Source organism: Thamnophis elegans, chromosome 5, assembly GCF_009769535.1.
Source record: "Thamnophis elegans isolate rThaEle1 chromosome 5, rThaEle1.pri, whole genome shotgun sequence".
In the NCBI taxonomy this organism is placed as follows: domain Eukaryota; kingdom Metazoa; phylum Chordata; class Lepidosauria; order Squamata; family Colubridae; genus Thamnophis; species Thamnophis elegans.
Genome location: NC_045545.1, coordinates 90477385 through 90497723, shown reverse-complemented (window position 1 = coordinate 90497723; position 20339 = coordinate 90477385). Strand labels below are relative to the sequence as shown.

Below are 20339 nucleotides of genomic sequence, written 5' to 3'. Positions count from 1 at the left end.
CCCTGCTCAAACAGAAGACCTATACCAATCCAGAAATGGCTGTCCAGCTCTTAAAACCCTCTATTGACAGAGCATCCACAACTTCTTAATCTGAAGGCAAGCAGTTCCACTGATTGCTCTAGCTGACAGGAAATTTCTCCTTAATTCTATGTCAAATCTCTCCTTGATAAGTTTCCATCCGTTGTTACTACTTCTCCTGTCCTGAGGTGCTTTGGAGAATAAATGGTTCCCATCTTCTCTGTGACAGCTCCTCAAGTACTGGAAGACAGCTATGTCAACCCTAGTCTATCTCTTCCTTAGACTAGACACACCCATTTTGTATTCATATATTTTTTAGCCTCCAGCCCTCTAATCATCTTTGTTGTGCTTCTATGCACACGTTCCAAGGTCCCAGTATCTTTTTTGTATCATGATGACCAATATTGGCTGCACTACTCCAATGTGGTGAGCTTCCCTGATGAGCTGGCAGAAGCCACGAATCCCGGGATAGTTTTCTGTTTTCCAGGCTGCCCTCTAATTAATTGAGGGGCTGAGACTCCTATCATACCCAGTCATGGGCTAGGGATTATGGGATCTGAATCCAGGTACAGATTAACAGAGTTGGAAGGGACCTTGTATGTCATCTAGCCCAACCCCCCTCCACTGCCCAAGTAGACCCTACACCATTTCCGACAGATGATAGTCCAGTTTCTTCTTGAAAGCCTCCAGTGATGAAGCTCCCACAACTTCTAAAGGCAACTTTGGTTCCGTTGGTTGATTGCTTTCACTGTCAGAAAATTTTTCCTTATTTCTAGGTTGAATCTCTCCTGGAGAAGTTTCCATCCATTATTCCTCGTCTGGCCTTCAGGTGCTTTGGAAAATAGCTTGACCTCCTCTCTGTGCCAGCCCTTCAAATATTGGAACAGTGCTAAGAGCCAAGGTGGCGCAGTGGTTAAAATGCTGTACTGCAGCCACTTCAGCTGACTGTTATCTGCAGTTCGGCGGTTCAAATCTCACCGGCTCAGGGTTGACTCAGCCTTCCATCCTTCCGAGGTGGGTGAAATGAGGACCCATACTGTGGGGGCGATATGCTGACTCTGTAAACCGCTTAGAGAGGGCTGAAAGCCCTATGAAGCGGTATATAAGTCTAACTGCTATTGCTGCTGCTATGTGTCCCCTGGTCCTTCTCTTCACCAAACTAGCTATGCCCATCTGATCCAAGGCCTATCTAGATCAGTGTTTTTTTTCAAACTTGGCAACTTTTAAGAATGGATGGACTTCAAAGCCCAGAATTCCCCAGCCAGCATGAGGCAATATATAGGACACATCGCAGGCTCCTTTGCGCGCTTCTTTCTCCCGCTGGACGATTCGGAATTCTCCTCAGATGGCGCACCGCTCCTAGAAGCGCGCGCTCAGCTTGGGCCTTTCCCGCCCTTGTAACAAGAGAAAGGCATGGGCGTGACTTACGCCCTCTTCGCCCCGCCCTCAAAATAGCGCCTCCCCCCCCCCTTCTGCTTTCTGGGACGCCTTCCCGCCGCTTTCGCTCTCGCGTTCGGATGTCGTCATCTCCCGCGCGCCGCTCCGCGGCCTTCCCCCCTCCCTTCGGCAGCGAGCTTTCGAGTCGCTTCGGAGTGACGCCCTCTTCCTTTTCCGGCTTGAGCTCGCGGCGTGTGAGGAGGTGAGGCGAGGCCTATCCCGGTTCGCGGGGGCCGCTTCTTTCTCGCCGCCTTTCCCCGGGGCCGGTCGGGCCACGGCTGAAAGGGGGAATCTTCCTTTGTTTCCGCGGGGCTGGGAGCGGGGCGGGGAAGGAGGGATGCGCCCGCGACCCTCTTTTTCCCAATGCTGCCTATGCAGAAAGCCCCATTAGGAGGGTAGAGCCTAGAGTGGGAAGGGCCCCTTGAGGTCATCGAGCCCAACCCCCTGTACTAGTGCAAGGGTTCCAAATGAAAATATCCAGAGAGCTTCGTTTGTTAACATTTCTATCCTGGTTTTTCCCATCTGATGGCTGCCTGGCCACGTTTCCTGCCCACCCGCCTGGGTTCCCCTTTGGAAAGCCAGCTAAGCTGTGCATGCTTGGCTTCACATTGATTCCTGTATCTTGGATCCGTCCTTTTTGGCTTGCATTTAAGGCCAGAGAGAACAGATCCTGCCCTTGCCTGTCAGATCCAGCCAGGTACCTGCTCGACCTTCTTCTTAGCGCATTCCCGCAGGTGCAGGCTTCGCTTTCCAGATCATTGAGCGCCACTTTGCAGGGTCAGTCAGCCAAGTATCTCTTATCGATGATGTTAGTTATCTCCATCCTTCTAGTTCAAGGCAAATGCACATTAGTTTGTTTTTTTTATGGTGACTATGCTTAGTGGAAATGTTGGACCAACGTCTGTGATCAGAATAGAGCTGAAAGGGACCTTGGAGGTCTTCTAGTCCAACCCCCACCCCCCCCCCCCGGCTCAGGCAGAAGATCCTATACCATTTCAGACAGGTGGCTATCTGATCTCTTCTTAAAACCCTCCAGTGATGAAGCACCCACAACCTTGAAGGCAAGCTGTTTCACTGGTTGATTTTCCTCACTGTTAGGAAGTTTCTCCTTAATTCTAAGTTGCTTCTCCTTATAGCAGTTGGACTTATATACCACTTCATAGGGCTTTCAGCCCTCTCTAAGCGGTTTACAGAGTCAGCATATCGCCCTCACAGTTTGGGTCCTCATTTCACCCACCTCTGAAGGATGGAAGGCTGAGTCAACCTTGAGCCGGTGAGATTAGAACTGCTGAACTGCAGATAACAGTCAGCTGAAGTGGCCTGCAGCACTGCACCCTAACCACTGCGCCACCTCGGCTCCTTGATTAGTTCCCATCCATTGTTTCTTGTCCTGCCCTTTGGAAAATAAATGGACTCCCTCCTCTTTGCGACAGCCTCTCAAATATTGGTACACTGCTATTATGTCACCCTCCTAGTCCTTCTTTTCTCTAGACCAGTGGTAGTCAACCTGGTCCCTACCGCCCACTAGTGGGCGTTTCAGCTTTCATGGTGGGCGGTAAGGGTTTGCTGTAACTCTGCTTTATAAATTTTATAAAGTAAAGTTACTTCCTTACTTTATAAATCACCATTACTGTGGAACTGGTGGGCAGTTAGAAAATTTTACTACTAACTGAGATATAAAAGTGGGCGGTAGGTATAAAAAGGTTGACTACCCCTGATCTAGACTAACCAAACTCAAATCCTGCAACCATTCTTCATATGTTTTAGTCTCCGGGACTTTAATCATCTTGGTTGCTCTTCTTGGCACTTTTTCCAAGTCAAGCCCATTCCTTCTGCTTCACTTAGCGCTCATAAGAACCTAGAAAATGGGGTTGAACAGTGGGAAAGTTTAGCCACCTTCTTATCCATGCATGTCATAGAACTGGAGCTTTTGAGAAAACTTTGATTTAAGAAGAGCAGTCTTTGCAGATTTTTATACTCAAGTTTATGAGTTTTATCTCCTAGATCAGAGGTGTCAAACACTCATCGTCATGTGACGTATCATGACTTTTTTCCCCTTTGTTAAACCGGGTGTGGAGGTGGCCAGCGCGTGATACATCCATCCTGCGAGTTACATCCATCCTGCGAGTTTAATACCCCTGTCCCAGATGCAGATTTATCAGAGCAAATGAATGCAGCCATTCTACGGCCTGTTGCTTTCCACATATTTGCATCTATAATTTCTGTAGTCTTCAGAGTGGCTGGTAGTTGTAGTGGCCAAGAAGAATGAGGAACTGCCTGGGTGTATTCCTGCTTGCATCTGTGAAAAGAGAAGGGACTTCCTTTAGTAGGGATGGGAGAGAGCTTGTATCCTGCCATTCAAATACAAATGTTATTAAATACACGGTTATCTTAATGGGGTACTAGTGGCCAGTTGGATATGATCTTGTTTCCAAAAGATGTATAAGCCAATATTGGCAATTCCAGTTTCTATCCTGTAAAGTTACGTGCAAATGGGCAGCTACAGGTAATCCTTGACCTAGAACCAATTGTTTTCAAAGTTACAACAGCACTGAAAAAAATGACTTATGACTGTTTTCACACTCAACTCTTGCAGCATCCCCATGATCATGTGACCAAAATTCAGGTGCTTAGCATCTGGGATATAATTATGATAGTTGCATTGTCTCAGGGTCTTGTGATCACCTTTTGTGACCTACCCAGCCGCTTCTGACAAGCAGAGTCAATGGGGAAAGACAGATTTGCTTAATGACTGCATGATTCACTTAACAACTGCAGTGATTCGCTTAACAACTGATCTTAGCAATAATCTTTTTTAGAAATCATCTGTTGCACCTGATTTGAGGCAAGTAAAAGAAGCATAATGCAGAACGACGCTGGGGAATTTGTAGATCTCTACGTGCCTCGTAAATGGTGAGTATGTCTGATCATCAGAAATTGTGTGTCTTCCTTGGATAGTTTGGAAACTGATATAGCTGTATTATTACTTATTTGATCTTACATATGGCTCCAAATCAGCAGTACTCTTAAGTGTCTTAACATTCCCTTCATCTATCACCTGTGACCCATCTCCTCCCATTTATGACTGCATGACTGTAACTTTGTGGCTTGTATCCTTATGATTGATATTGATTGTTTCCTGATTGCTTATTTGTACCCTATGTCTATCATTAAGTGTTGTACCTTATGATAGTTGATGAATGTATCTTGTCTTTTTATGTACATTGAGAACATATGCACCATAGGCAAATCCCTTGTGTGTCCAATCACACTTGGCCAATAAAGAATTTTATTCTGTTCTTATACAATAGCAGAGTTGGAAGGGACCTCGGAGGTCTTCTAGTCCAATCCCCTGCCTAGGCAGGAAACCCTATACCGTTTCAGACAAATGGCTATCCAACATTTTCTTAAAGACTTACAGTGTTGGGGCATTCACAACTTCTGGAGGCAATTTCTGTTCCACTGATTAATTGTTCTAACTGTCAGGAAATTTATCCTCAGTTCTAAGTTGCTTCTCTCCTTGATTAGTTTCCACCCATTGCTTCTTGTTCTACTCTCAGGTGCCTTGGAAAATAGTTTGACTCCCTCTTCTTTGTGGCAACCCCTGAGATATTGGAACACTGCCATCATGTCTCCCCTAGTCCTTCTTTTCATTAAACTAGACATACCCAGTTCCTGCAACCGTTCTTCATATGTTTTAGTCTCCAGTCCCCTAATCATCTTTGTTGCTCTTCTCTGCACTCTTTCTAGAGTCTCCACATCTTTTCTATGTCGTGGCAACCAAACTGAATGCAGTATTCCAAGTGTGGCCTTACCAACGCATTATAAAGTGATATTAACACTTCACATGATCTTGATTCTATCCCTCAGTTTATGCAGCCTAGAACTGTGTTGGCTTTTTTGGCAGCTGCTGCACACTGCTGACTCATATTTAAATAGTTGTCCACTAGGACTCCAAGATCCCTTTCACAGTTACTACTGTTGAGCAAGGTACCACCTATACTGTACCTGTGCATTTCGTTTTTCTTGCCTAAATGTAGAACCTTACTCTTTTCACCGTTGAATTTCATTTTATTAGATAGTGCCCAATGTTTAAGTTTGTCAAGATCCTTCTGTATCTTGAGCCTATCTTCTGGAGTGTTGGCTATTCCTGCTAGTTTGGTGTCATCTGCAAATTTGATGAGTTCCCCTTTTTGTCCCTCATCCAAATCATTGATGAAGGTGTTGAAGAGTACTGGGCCCAAAACAGAGCCTTGGGGTATTCCACTACATACTTCCCTCCATGAAGATGCAGTTCCACTGAAGACTGTGGTTGGTCAGCCAGTTACAAATCCATCTGGTGGTGATCCTGTCTAACCCACATTCTTCTATTTTATCTAGTAGTAAGTAGTCTATCTTATCAAATGCCTTATTGAAGTTCAAGTAAACTATATCGACGGCATTCCTCTGGTCCACTAATTTTGTCACATTATCAAAGAATGCAATAAGATTAGTCTGGCATGATCTGTTTTTGACAAACCCATGTTGTCTTTTGGCTATTACTTTGTTTGCTTCTAGGTGTTCGCTAATTCGTTGCTTGATTATCTTTTCCAGAATCTTTCCTGGTATTGCGGTCAGGCTGATAGGTCTCTAGTTTCCCGGATCTGTTTTTTTCCCCTTTTTTGAAGATGGGAACCACATCAGCTCTTTTCCAGTCCTCTGGTAGTTCCCCGGTGCTCCAGGATCTCTGAAAGATATAGTTCAGTGGTTCTGAGATCTCGTCTGCCAGTTCCTTGAGAACCCTGGGGTGTAATCCATTTGGTCCTGGTGATTTGAACTCGTCTAGGGTAGACAGGTGCTCACTTACCATTTTCTTCCCTATTTCAACTTGTGTTCCTAAGCTGATTTTTGTGGTGCTGTTTTTGATAGGTTGGACTGTTTCATAAGACAGATGCAAAACATGAGTTAAATAGTTCGGCTTTCTCCCTGTTGCTTGTCACTTTCTTGCCACTTTCTCCCAGCAATGGACCAATTGTTTCCTTAACTTTTTTCTTGTTTTTAACATGTTGGAAGAAGCTTTTTTTGTTATTTTTTACTTTTGTGGCAAGCCTTTCTTCATTGTGAGCCTTAGCTTTCCTCACTTTATCTTTACATGCTCGGGCTATTTGCTGATATTCTGCCTTAGTTATGTCCCCTCCCCCCTTTCCACTTTTTATACTTATCTTTTTTGTCTTTCAATTTGTCAGAGAGTTCTTTATGCAGCCATGCTGGTTTCTTTTGGGAGCTGTAGTATAGACCTATGGCAATGTCATCCCCCCCCCCCAACCTTTAATATTGACCCAAATGCATTCAAGATAGTTCTCATCATTGTTGTGCTCTATTTCTGTCGAAAGGTAATTATTTCTTATATATAGTGCAACTCCACCTCTTTTATTTGGTCTATTTCTTTTAAATAATTTAAATCCTTCTAGCTGTATGTTCCATTTGTCGGTTTCATCCCACCAGGTTTCTGTAATGGCAACAATATTGTATCTGCCCTCATTTACTTGAATTTCTAAGACACCCTGTTTATTCCTCATACTCTGTGCATTGGTGTATAGACATTTGAGCCATTTTGATTAACCCTGTGTTTACTGTCTACATAACCTGTGTTATTCCTTACTGCCCCTGTTTTCTTGCCATTTGTATGATTCATTCACATGGTATGGCACTCATTATTAAATGCTTGGTTTTGCTTGTTCTATTCTATTCTATCTATCTTGATTAAAATAGTAAAATGGAATAACAAAACTAACAATTCCAAAAACAGTAGTACAGAAAAATTATAAAGACTGCAGACTCATGGAACAGTAAACAGCCAAACACATGCCAGATTATGGACACCTAACTTGTATGAATTGCTCATTGGGAGCTTTCTTTTAAAAAATCCAAACTTTTATGGCTCTCTAAAGCTCAACACAGTAAATATAGTCTGGTAATCAAGTAAAATAATCTTAGCCGTGGATTTATAAGGATTGGAAGGGCAGTCAAGCCCTGATTTCTAGCTTCCATCTCTACAGATCTGATGAAAGGAATTCATCGCTTTTCTAGGTAGTTGTTTCTAACTGCTGTAAGTACTGATAAATGAGAATATTTGTAACTCAGGGTTAAAATGAGGAGTCTTTGATGCTCTCTGAGCTGGGTTGTTTTCTTGCAGATGTTTCCTTATCCAAACTACATAACATCATCAGTGCTAGCTAGTGGCACTGATTGTATTACCAATTTTGGGTAACGAACAGGGGTGGGTTCCTGCCAGTTCTAACCTCTTCTATAGAAGAGGTTCCACAAATCTACCATGCTGTTTAGAACCGGTTCCAGCTCCCTCCCCCCGCCCATCTGCACCATACTTGCCCCACCCACCGCTCACTGATTGGCTGGCTCACCAATCGCCCCGCCCGCCTCTAAGAGTCCTATCTAAACCTTAAAGTCTTAAAGCTGTCATGTTTGAACACCCCTGGGGGGGGGGTTCTAAAGGGTTAGGGGTGCAAGGGTCTTGTAACTTGACAGCTTTAAGACTTGCGTGCTTCAATGCCAGAGTTCCTGAGCCAACATGACTGGAGGAGGAATTCTGGGAGTTGAAATCTACAAGTCTTAAAGCTGTCAAGTTTGAACATCCCTGGGGTTTTTTTCTAAAGGGTTAGGGGTGCAAGGCTCTTGTAACTTGACAGCTTTAAGACTTGTGTGCATCAAATGCCAGAGTTTCTAAGCCAACATTTTGGTGCTAAGCAAGAGCGTTGTTAAATGAGTTTCACCTCATTTTACAAGTTGGCCATGCCCACCCAGTCACATGATTGCCAAGCCACTCCCACTCGATCCCATGGCCGGCAAGCCGCTTCCACAAAGCAAGCCACACCTACAGAAGAGGTTCTAAAAAAAATTGAAACCCACCACTGGTAATGAAACATCCGCAAGAAAGCAACCAAACTCAGACAGCATCCGAAGACTTCTCACTGCTATACGTGTTAGGCAATTTACTTGCAAGCTTAGCTCAGCATCCTCTCGGTACCTGGGAAAACCTCCTTAACTTGAACCAATCACAGGCTTTGTTCTTTTTTCCTCCCCCTATATGATTTTTGCCAGAAGTCATTGCAGCATGTTCAGATGGCCCAACAAAGCAAGCTTGGGACAATTTGTTTATGTTATTCCATGAATGAAAGAAACCAGCAGTATCAGGCCTAATATTTACAACTAAAGCCAGTGGTTCCCAACGTGGGGGGCAATTTGATTTTTAATGGAGGCTATTTAAACTTTGTTTAAACCAAGTTAATGGCCTTTTAGGCTTCCTCCGTGTGAGTAGAGTTCATTTTTTAGTAAAGTAAGAATTATGTGTCACAGGTGGGGGGGGGGCATCGGGATTTTAGAGATGCTTAGGTGAGGCATGGCCAAAAAAAGTTTGGGAACCACTGAACTACACCGTCAGGCTTCTCTGTTTCAGTGGTGCGAAGGAACCTTAACTAAACTAATCTTTGTCTTCCACCATAGCCACTAAGTATTTTCTAGGGACGTTGTGGCTCAGTGGCTAAGACATTGAGCTTGTCGATCACAAAGGTCAGCAGTTCGAATTCCTAGCGCTGCGTAATGGAGTGAGCTCCCGTTACTTGTCCCAGCTTCTGCCAACCTAGCAGTTCGAAAGCACGTAAAAATGCAAGTAGAAAAATAGGAACCACATTTGGTGGGAAGGTAACAGCGTTCTGTGCACCTTCGGTATTGAGTCATGCCCGCCACATGACCACACAGTCATCTTTGGACAGCGCTAGCTCTTTTGTTTTGAAACAGAACAACACCCTAGAGTCGGGAACGACTAGCACATGTGCGAGGGGGAACCTTTTAAGTACTTTTTATTTATTTAGATGTTTTTAGCCTGCCCTCATTCTTTGAAATAATCCCAGATGGCAAACATAGGTTATAGTCCTTCCTTCTTTAATTTTTCCCACAATAACCCTGTGAGGTGGATTAGATTGAGTGGCCTAAGGTCATCCAGCTGGCTTTACTTCCCAAGGAAGGCTTAGAAATTATTGTCTCCTGGGCATTGGCTCAAAGTCACCTATTGGCTTTCATGCCTAAAGCGAGACTAGAACTCACAATCTCCTAGTTTCTAGCCTGATGCCTTAACCACTAGTTAGTTTAGTTAAGATGGGAGAAAATCATACTTCATAAATTATTGTTTGAAAATACCTTATTTATATCAGTTATAGCTTAAGATTAACAGTTTGTCCAATTTTAGATTATAAAATAAAATTGTAATTACTTTTAAATGGAAGTAAAAGTTTTCAATATTATGCGGGCACTCTGGAAGCGAGAATTGCTAACTGAAAATACATTGGAATCTGGGTTTACCTTTATACCCAAATGAATGCTCTACTATAGATGAAAAACTTTCCTTCTCAGGAAAAACCTTTCAGTAGCTTTCTGATTCATGATTTTAACCCAAATTATAATTTAATCTTAAATGTGTCTTAATTGGGCATGGTGTTTTATTCTGGTGCATTACATGTGCACACACAGTGATTTGTGTTATTCAAGTGTATATGCCTGATTTACAACTAAAAATATAAGGAGGAATCTGGCATCTGAAATTTCTGACTAATATATTTCTTTAAAAGGTATAAAACATAAACTGCAGCTTATGAAAATGTGTTTAATAAAATTTGTTAGAAAAAAGGTTTTTGGTTTTTCTTACAGTAGATTAGTACAGTTGCCCTCCTACAACATCTTAATAAGAGGGATTCTGAGGTGTGTGTGTGTGTTTATTTATTGTGTAGGAACTTCTGCTAAAAGAGTGGTAAATTGGCATGTCAAGAAATGGAATTGATGCTACATGCTGAGTTATCTAGAAAGATAACAGAACATTTTTTTTCTAAATCAGTGTCTGATTTTAAGTTCTTCTATTTATGTATTTCTTTCCCTTCAGCTCTGCTAGCAATCGGATAATTGGTGCTAAAGACCATGCTTCCATCCAAATAAATGTTGCAGAAGTAAGTAAAATATCTGTAACCCCAAGTTGAAATCTTACCAGTTTTTCAAATAAAATAAACAGCTAGTTGCAGTTGCATAGTCAAACATATTTGTATTTATTTTGGGGTGATAGATCCAGATGTATGGGCATTAGGCATTAAGCTGTATTTTCTAATGCAGGCCAACAAAACCAGAGCTTGATTGTTACGTTACAACTGTTAATCAAAAGCTTTCGGAATACAACTGAAAGCTAGCAATGAGAGAAAGAGAATAAATATTGTTAGAACAAAATATTACTTAAAGGAGGATGAGATCATCATTTTGTTTCACGTTTCTTTTAAAAGTTTAAAATTACTTCAAATTCTTCCTTTTTTCTCTTTCATTTCGATGTGCCTTGGAATAGCAGTAATGAAAAATATTCTTTAATAAATGGGATTTTTTTCCCAGCCCTAGCTCAGTAAATGCATCTTTTCCTTTAAACCCATTTGTTCAGGATGGGATTGGAGTTTGCTTGGTTGTCAAACTGGTTAGATCTATAAAACATAAAATGAATAAATATATTCTGTGCCTCATACCTCCAATCTTTCAGCTTGCAGTTATGATTGTGTAACAGTTAATTGAGCCCTCTTAATTCCAATGGCAGGTTGACAAAGCCACAGGCAGAGTGAATGGCCAGTTCAAAGCATATGCCATTTGTGGAGCAATCCGTCGGATGGTAAGTCTAATTGTTTTCCAATGACTCAGAGCTTGCCTATTTCTGAATAGTTTATAAACATAGAATGGGTAGTTTCATTCATTGTCTTTATACATGTTTACATCCATTCCAATTTTCCTTGTAGCAATTCAATTAAAGTGAAGACTTTAGGTCTAGGGATGGTTGTCTTCTGAATACGGAAATTAGTAAGAGCAGTGGGTATATTACACAAATAAATTGTCAGCATTTTGTTTGTATTACAGAAAGAATGCAGGCAAGAAATTTTGAATACCATACTGCATAATATTAGAGCTAGTTTGGTCTAATGGTTAATAGCAATAGCACTTAGACTTATATGCCACTTTACAGCCCTCTCTAAGCAGTTTACAGAATCAGCATATTGCCTTAACAATCTGGGTCCTCATTTTACCCACCTTGGAAGGATGGAAGGCTGAGTCAACTTTGAGCCTGTTGAGATCCGAATTGCCAAATTGCAGGCAGCTGGCAGTCAGCAGAAGTAGCCTGCAGTACTGCACTCTTAACCAGTGTGCCACCATAGCTCTTATGCATCAGGTTAGAAAGTGGGAGGCCGTGAGTTTAAGTCACGCCCTAACCATGAAAGCCAACTGGCTGACTTTGAGCCAGACCCCCTCAACCCAACCAACTTTGTTTGGGTTGTTGTGGGGAAAATAGGAGGGATATGTGTCAGCTATGTTCACTGAGTGGTACAATGGCCTAGAGGTGGAGCTCTTTCCTCAGAATCAGGAGGCTGTGAGTTCAATCCTAGGTAGTGGCAGATATTTTTCTCTCTGGGCACAATGAGTAAATATCAGCTGCAAACTCTGCATTGGCAACAGGAAGGGCACCCGGCCAATAAACACTCCACTCCATTCAGTTGCTCTGACTCCACTGGGGTCATTAAAAGACACAAAAAAATGTGTCGGATATGTTCACTGCCTTGAGTTATTTGTAAAAATACTAAAAGGTGGGACATGCATGCATACATACATACATAATAAAACAAAATAACATTCAGGAATAAAATGTTCCATCATGGAATGTTGTAACCTCAAACAGACCACCTTTCAAATTGTTCAAGAAACAGACAAACCTTAGAATGGACTTCTTTCAAGATCAAACCACTTCAGGACCAAACCATTTCAGTGTCAATGTTTTGTTATGGAATGCTTTACCTTCACTGTACAAATACTAGTTCTATATTCTAATTTTAGACTATTATAAATTCTTTATAGGTTTTCAATCTCGGCCGTTTTCTGACCTTAAAAACTTAGCAAATAAGTATGTGATAGTACTTGATTCTTAATATTAGAAACTTGTCCTTTTAGTTGCCAATGAATTTCCTTTGGACAACTTCCCAAATTCACCGAAGCATTTTGCAGATTGAAATTCAGGATGTGAATTCAATTTCTTCATCTTATCTAACTACAAAACTGTTTTTCAGGGGGAGTCTGATGACTCAATTCTGCGACTGGCAAAGAATGATGGAATTGTTTCCAAGTAAGTCTGGAAGCTGTGATAATGCATCTTTCTTTTCTGTTTTGTTTGATAGCACATCATGGATGTCATTGGGAGACATGTTATTCCCAAAAGATATGCCTTGGTGAAAATGGTTGTTTATTTATAAAGTTTACCATATTTTTCAGAGTATAAGATGCACCCTTTTCCCCCAAAAAAGAGGTTGAATAGTTGGGTGCATCTTATACACTGAATGCAGCATTTTTGGCCTACTGAAACGCTGCCCCCTTCACAAAAATGGACATGCAGAAAGTTTGGGAGGCCTGCAAAGTGCTCTTGGGGGGGTGGGGAGAGCAAAAACAAGTGAAAAACAGGCCATTTTTTGGTAAAAAAACGGGGCTGTTTTTTGCTCATTTTTGCCCCCCAACCCCCAGAAGCATGCCCCATTATTTACAAAAAATGAGGCGCGCAGAGGGTTTCAGAGGTACTGTATGCAGTGCAAAAAAAATTTTTTAAAAAATTGCCTCTTCAAAATCTTGGTGCGTCTTATACTTCAAAAAATATGGTATATAGCCATTCATCTCACAAAAAATAATTCTTATAAAACACCCATTTATCAGAACTAAGGAGAAATTTCCTGACAGTGAGAACAATTAATCAATAGAATGACTTGCCTCCAGAAATTGTGGTTTCTCCATCACTGGCGGTTTTGAAGAAGGGATTGGACAACCATTTGCCTGAAATGGTATAGGATTCCCTGCTTATGAGGGGGTTGGACGAGAAGATCCCCAAAGTCCCTTTCAGCGCTTTGGTCGCATTGACCGATGATCTCTGGAGAGCCAGAGATGGAGGCCATGCGTCCATCCTAGTTCTCCTTGACCTCTCAGCGGCTTTCGATACCATCGACCATGGTATCCTTCTGCGACGACTGCGGGAGGTGGGAGTGGGAGGCACTGTTTTGCAGTGGTTCTCCTCCTACCTCTCGGACAGGTCGGTGTTGGTGGGGGGCAGAGATCGTCCCCGAGGCCCCTAACTTATGGGGTGCCGCAGGGCTCGGTCTTATCCCCCCTACTATTCAACATATACATGAAACCGCTGGGTGAGATCATTCGGAGGCACGGGATAAAATACCATCAATACGCGGACGATACACAGTTGTATCTGTCCGCCCCATGCCAACTCAATGAAGCGGTGGACGTGATGAACCGGGGTCTTGAGGCCGTTAAGGACTGGATGAGAGCTAACAAACTGGTACTCAACCCAGACAAGACCGAGTGGCTGTTGTGTGTCAGCTGTGACCAGGGGGGCATTTGCCCAGGTTCGCCTGGTACGCCAGTTGCGGCCCTACCTGAATCGGGAGGCCCTCACAACAGTCACTCGAGCCCTTGTGATCTCCAGGCTGGAATACTGCAATGTGCTCTACATGGGGCTGCCCTTGAAGAGCATCCGGCGACTTCAGCTAGTCCAGAATGCGGCCGCGCGAGTGATCGTGGGCGCACCACGGTTCGCCCACATAACACCGATCCTCCGTGAGCTGCGCTGGCTACCTGTTGATCTCCGGGTGCGCTTCAAGGTGCTACTCACCATTCATAAAGCCCTCCATGGTAGTGGATCTGACTATTTGAGAGACCGCCTTCTGCCAATTACCTCCCTTCGTCCCATCAGATCGCATAGAGTAGGCCTCCTCCGAATTCCATCCGCCAGTCAGTGCCGACTGGCGACTACGCGGAGGAGAGCCTTCTCGGTTGCAGCTCCGACGCTTTGGAACGATCTCCCCGTGGAGATTCGCACCCTCACCACCGTCCAGACCTTCCGCACAGCCCTCAAGATCTGGCTATCCCGTCAGGCCTGGGGATAAGACCCTAACCTCGCCCCACCCGAATGCTGAATGAATGTTGTGTTTTACTGGTTTATTTTTTTATTCACATTTTTTTTCTTGTGTTTTGTCTTGCACTCCCTTCCTATTAATTGTAAGCCGCCCTGAGTCCCCTCAGGGAAAAGGGCGGCCTATAAATGTCAAATAAATGACTAAATAAATGAGCTCTATTATTCTGTAATCAGAAGGCAATCTCAACATTTTTCCCTATGAAAGCCTCCCCCTCTCTTGTTTTTCGGTGCTTCTGAGTATATTTTCAGATGTAGCATAGAGTTGCAGCCAAACATTTTATTTTAAGATAAAGTCAAATAGGGCAGGTTCCAGGGAAGAATTTCTGTGATCCCATGTCCTTAATGTCTTGGAAAGTTAACCATTCTGTATTTTGTTTTGTCTTTGCAGGAATTTTTAACTGAAAAAAAAAATGTCACGACGTGGGATTTCCTAGAAAATAAACCATTGGAAAACGTTTGTTGTACAGTGCATCATTTCAAGTCGTAACAGGCAGAGTGCTTTACCCATGGCTAATTTTGAAGTTTACGGCATTATCGATAGGTGTCATTTTAAGACAGTTTAAGAATACAGTCCTGTGTGTAATTAAATTGTTGATTTCGATGGCATTGATCCTAGAAAAGTATGTGTTTCCTAAATTACCATATTTTTCGGAGTATAAAACACCGAAGCATAAGAATGCACCAAGATTTTGAAGAGGCAATTTTTTTAAAAAAAAGTTTTTGCACTCTACAGACCTCCCAAAAATGGCCTGTTTTTTGTCAAAAAAAAAAAATGCCATACATAGTCTTTAGGAGTGCTCCGGGGGGAGGACGCAAAAACGAGCAAACAAAGGCCCATTTTTGCTCATTTTGCCCTCGCCAGCCCCCAGGAACACTCTGGAAGCCTCCTAAAGGCTATGCATGGCCATTTTTGCAAAGGGGATGGGGTTTCAGGAGGCCAAAAATGCTGTATTCAGCGTCTAAGATGCACCCAGGTTTTCACCCTCTTTTTTGATGGAAAAAGGTGCGTCTTATACTCTGAAAAATACGGTAAGTTTAAGAAACTGAAATAAGCAATTAATTTGGTGAAGTCTTTTTATTAAGATGTGGATTGATTAAAACATTCATAAGCCTTAGAAATAGGTGTATTAGATTCAGCTAAAAGATCCACAGTTTTGAGACACTTGGAGTTTGTCAACATGCAAGTTAAAATTTCTGAATTAAGATGCAGCCCACAATCATACATGGCTTCTTTACTTGTTTTTGTTGCAGTGTGACAACAGACAATCCATACACCTCTGGGTGATTTGAAGTATCATCTATGGATCTTTGTTGAGTTATTGACTGTGGGATTCTAATACTTGAGAGAGATAGAAACACACTCTCAGCCCTAGGAATAAAATAATGGGAGAATTGGACATGACTCAACAGAAATTTTAACAAATTAGGCAGGCTTCCATATATAGGTAGTCGTCAACAATAGTTCATTTAGGAACCTTCATTGTTACAACATCACTGAAGAAGGTACAGATGACACCAAGCTGGCAGGAATAGCCAATACTCCAGAAGATAGGCTAAAGATACAGAAGGATCTTGACAAACGAACATTGGGCACTATCTAATAAAATGAAATTCAGTGGTGAAAAGAGTAAAGTTCTACATTTAGGCAACAAAAACAAAATGCCCAGGTACAGTATAGGTGGTATCTTGCTCAATAGTAGTAACTGTGAGAGGGATCTTGGAGTCCTAGTGGACAATCATTTAAATATCAGCCAGCCATGTGCAGCAGCTGCCAAAAAAGCCAACACAGTTCTAGGCTGCATAAACGGGTAGAATCAAGATCACGTGAAGTAATACCACTTTATAATGCCTTGGTAAGGCCACACTTGGGATACTGCATCCAGTTTTGGTCGACACGATGTAGAAAAAATGTGGAGACTAGAAAGAGTGCAGAGAAGAGCAACAAAGATGATTAGGGGACTGGAGACTAAAACATGAACGGTTGCAGGAACTGGGTATGTCTAATTTAATAGAAGGACTAGGGGACACATGATAGCATGTCTCCCCTAGAAGAGGGAATCAAACTTTTCCAAGGCACCTGAGGGTAGAACAAGAAGCAGTGGGTGGAAACTAATCAAGGAGAGAAGCAACTTAGAACTGAGGAGAAATTTCCTGACAATAATTAATTAGAGATATTAGAAGACTGCTACCATGTCTCCCCTAGTCCTTTTCATTAAAATAGATATACCCAGTTCCTGCAACCATTTTTCATATGTTTTAGCCTCCAGTCCCCTAATCATCTTTGTTGCTCTTCTCTGCACTCTTTCTAGAGTCTCAACATCCTTTTCTACATCGTGGTGACCAAAACTGGATGCAGTATTCCAAGTTTGGCCTTACCAAGGCATTATAAAGTGGTATTAACACTTCACGTGATTAGTTTCCACCCATTGCTTCTTGTTCTACCCTCAGGTGCCTTGGAGAACAGTTTGACTCCCTCTTTTTTGTGGCAGCTCCTGAGAAACTGGAAGACTGCTATCATGTCTCCCCTAGTCCTTTCCATTAAACTAGACATACCCAGTTCCTGCAACCGTTCTTCATATGTTTTGGCCTCCCGTCTAAAACATATGAAGAACGGTTGCAGGAACTGGGTATTACAGATAGTCCTTGAATTTAGGAACAATTTTCATTGCTGAGCCAGGAGGTTCAGTGAATTATGCCTGATTTTATGACCCTTTTTTCCATGGAGCTCCTATCTTGCTTGCTGGGAAGGTCACAACAATCATATGGCCTCAGGATGATGCAACCGTCATAAATACAGAAAGTCCTCGGCTTACAACAGTTCACTTAGTAACAACAGCATTGAGAAAAAAAGTGACTTAATGGCCATTTTTCACACTTAAAACGACCCTCGCAGCATCCCCATGCTCACGTGATTCACATTCAGGTGCTTGACAAGTGACTTGCCTTTATGACGGTTGCAGTGTCCCAGGGTTACGTGATCCCCTTTTGCAACCTGACAAAGTCACTGGGGAAACAGGGTTCACTTAACTGTTACTAATGGAACAACTGCAATGATTTCATGGAACGAGTGTGGCAAGAAAAGTCAAAATGGAGGCAAAACTCACTTAGCAAATTCTTACTTAGCAACATAAATTTTGGTCCTCATTGTGGTCTACCACAATGGAGGACCAGCTGCGCACGCCAGTTGCCAAGCACCCATATTTTGATCGCATGACACCGAGGATGCTACAGTGGTTGTAAGTGCCAGGAGAATCACCCAACTAGGTAACATGATCAGTGCTAGAAGGGAATGAGTTTTGCTCTGTTTATATACTAGCACCCTGCTTTAGCAATGTTTTAGGAGTGTCTTGGTTCCTTAACTAGACACTTGTTTACTGTTTGTTTATCTGAGTAGATGGTTCCTTGATTGGAGAACAATATCAAAGCATTAAATAGTATTGTTTGCTGTTTGATTTTTGCCCTAGAATTGAGGGAGGGAGGTTTAGGAAGACAAAAGGGAAATAAATAAAATCTTGAGGGTTAATTTCAACTTCATCCGACTCTTGATTTCTGCTCCCCATTCCAGCGGTTAAAAAAAAACCTGATGCAGACTTTTTGGAAAGAGTTCCCTTTGTCATTCATGCACGGGTACGAGTAACCTAATTCCCCACCCAGCACTACAGTAGTATTTCTGCATTCAAGCGGCTACATAAAAACGCCTGTTCTCTTATCCGTTAGAAATAAGGTTTTGGGGTGGGGTGGTTGTGTGTGTGTGTGTGTTTTGCCAGCCTGGGCTCTTTTAGGGAATTTTTCCAGATGTATTTTAAGAATCGGCATGCAGTAAAACGCTCTGCGCTGTTCTCAGACAGAAATAGTTCAGATTTCAAAAGCGCCATGAAAGGGAATAAACGGGAGGAGGTTGGTGCCAAGGGTGCCCTCCTGCCCTTACATGGCTATTTTGCAGTAACGTGAAATTCTTATCCATTCATTTTAAAGGGACTGAACCCAATTGTGGTTGTAAGCCAGAGTCTACCTGTAATGGGGCCTCCCAAATAATCCATGATAAACGGCTTAAGAGTGGAATGGACTCTTTCAGATTGCAAATTGGATGACCATTTTAGTTTTGAAACAAGTTGCCTTCAGGCTTTGTGGATGCTCCAACATTGGGAGGCTTTTAAGAAGTGACTGGACAACCATTTGTCTAAAACAGTCTAGGGCCGTGATGGTGAACCTGTGGCAGGTGTGCCGCAGGTGGCATGCGGAGCCATCTCTGTGGGCACGCGAGCCATCGCCTAGGTAAGCTGTGCGCATGTCTCTCACCAGCCAGCTGATTTCGGGTCCTTGCTGAGAGACATGCACATATGCACAGGGGTGGGGGATCGTGTGTGCATTCATGGGAGGGTGGGGAAATGCACATGCATGCATGGAGGGTGGGGGTGATGCGGGGGGGCTCGCACCCCGATTTTGGTTCCAGGAGGTTTCAGAGAGACCTGCTAGGACCAAAAGGGGGTGGGTGGGTTCGGCTTGCCTACCCACCAATTCCCCATTTTGGTGCTAGCCGGCCTCTCTGAAGCCTTCTAGGACCAAAAGAGGGGGGGGGGTGCGACACACATCCCCTGAGCATGGTGGGGCATTGTGTTATGGGTGTTGGCACACACGTGCATGTTGTCACACACACACACACACACTCTTTTGGCACCAGAGGAAGAAAAGGTTTGCCCTCATTGGTATAGGGTCTTCTGCTTGAGCAGGGGGTTGGACTAAATGACCTCCAAGGTCTCTTCCAATTCTGTTATTCTATTCTAATACTCCTAATGTCTAGCTGTAAAACATGAATGAAAAAGAGAAGGCTTCAGCCCTCCATAAATATAATTTTCCCCCTAGAGAAAAATTCATTGTCCCTTTTCTTGGCCAAGAAGTCTTTCCAGAAAACACAGTCCCACCAAACTGTTTTGACGATAACAAGAGCTTTGGGTCATTCAAAAAAAAAAAAGTCATCTCTGGAGTCTGGACCTCTCCCAAAACTGGAATGTTGTCTGTGAAAAACCTGAGAAACACCCTTGGCAACTTCTGCCAACATTTGTTACACCGGGTGCCTTCCCAGGTTCTCATTGTCCAGGTATGCTGGTCCAACAGCTGCGGCTTTTGTGAAAAAGTGGCAATACAGCCTCGCTTAACTAGTTAATCCTATCTAGTTAATCTTTAGGGACACGGTGGCTCAGTGGCTAGACACAGCTTGTCGATCAGAAAGGTCGGCAGTTCGGCGGTTCAAATCCCTGCGTAACTGAGTGAACTCCAGTTACTTGTCCCAGCTTCTGCCAACCGAGCAGTTCGAAAGCATGTAAAAATGTAAGTAGAAAAGTAGGGACCACTTTGGTGGGAAGGTAACAGCGTTCTGCACGCCTTCTGTGTTTAGTCATGCCAGCCACATGACCACAGAAATGTCTTCGGATAGGCCGGCTCTTTGGCTTTGAAATGAAGATGAGCACTGCCCCCTAGAGTCGGGAACAACTAATACATATGTACGAAAGGAACTTTTACCTTTACTTTTTAGTTAATCTTTTCTCTTGGCAGTGTTGATTCTCATGTAAGCTGAATCAAGGCATCGTCAGTCGGCAATGTGCCATTTTCATCCTATAAATTGCAGAAACTTGCAAAAATATAATTTGTGGTGGAAACAGTAAATCTCTCTAAGCGTTACCCACAAGGTTAAGCTGGAAGCAAACAAAGGAAGGGCATTTAACGCTACTTCCAAAGAGGAAGGTTGCTATTGTTCAAAATCAGAGAAAATTCCCCTTGACACACCCCCTTCTTGGAATTCGCTCTCCCGGCTGCTGGAACCTAGGAAATTGGTGTGAGATTACAATAGGTCTAA

At 43.0% G+C, this 20339-nt stretch overlaps 1 protein-coding gene across 1 annotated transcript; it reads left to right on the top strand.

The window, feature by feature from the left end:
• The first annotated feature begins 1553 nt into the window (after positions 1-1553).
• Positions 1554-14942, top strand: RPS21 (ribosomal protein S21). The gene is made up of 6 exons (XM_032217218.1): positions 1554-1657; positions 4275-4368; positions 10385-10448; positions 11072-11143; positions 12585-12640; positions 14874-14942. Exons 2-6 carry the CDS (start codon positions 4319-4321, stop codon positions 14881-14883), a joined length of 252 nt encoding a protein of 83 aa, XP_032073109.1. The 5' UTR covers positions 1554-1657; positions 4275-4318; the 3' UTR covers positions 14884-14942.
• The last annotated feature ends 5397 nt before the right edge of the window (positions 14943-20339 follow it).

Coding starts and splice junctions, on each gene's coding strand:
- RPS21 (XM_032217218.1), top strand. CDS start 4,319: ATGCAGAACGACGCTGGGGAATTTGTAGATCTCTACGTGCCTCGTAAA. Junction 10,449..11,071: donor TCCAAATAAATGTTGCAGAA/GTAAGTAAAATA, acceptor TTCCAATGGCAG/GTTGACAAAGCCACAGGCAG. Junction 11,144..12,584: donor GTGGAGCAATCCGTCGGATG/GTAAGTCTAATT, acceptor ACTGTTTTTCAG/GGGGAGTCTGATGACTCAAT.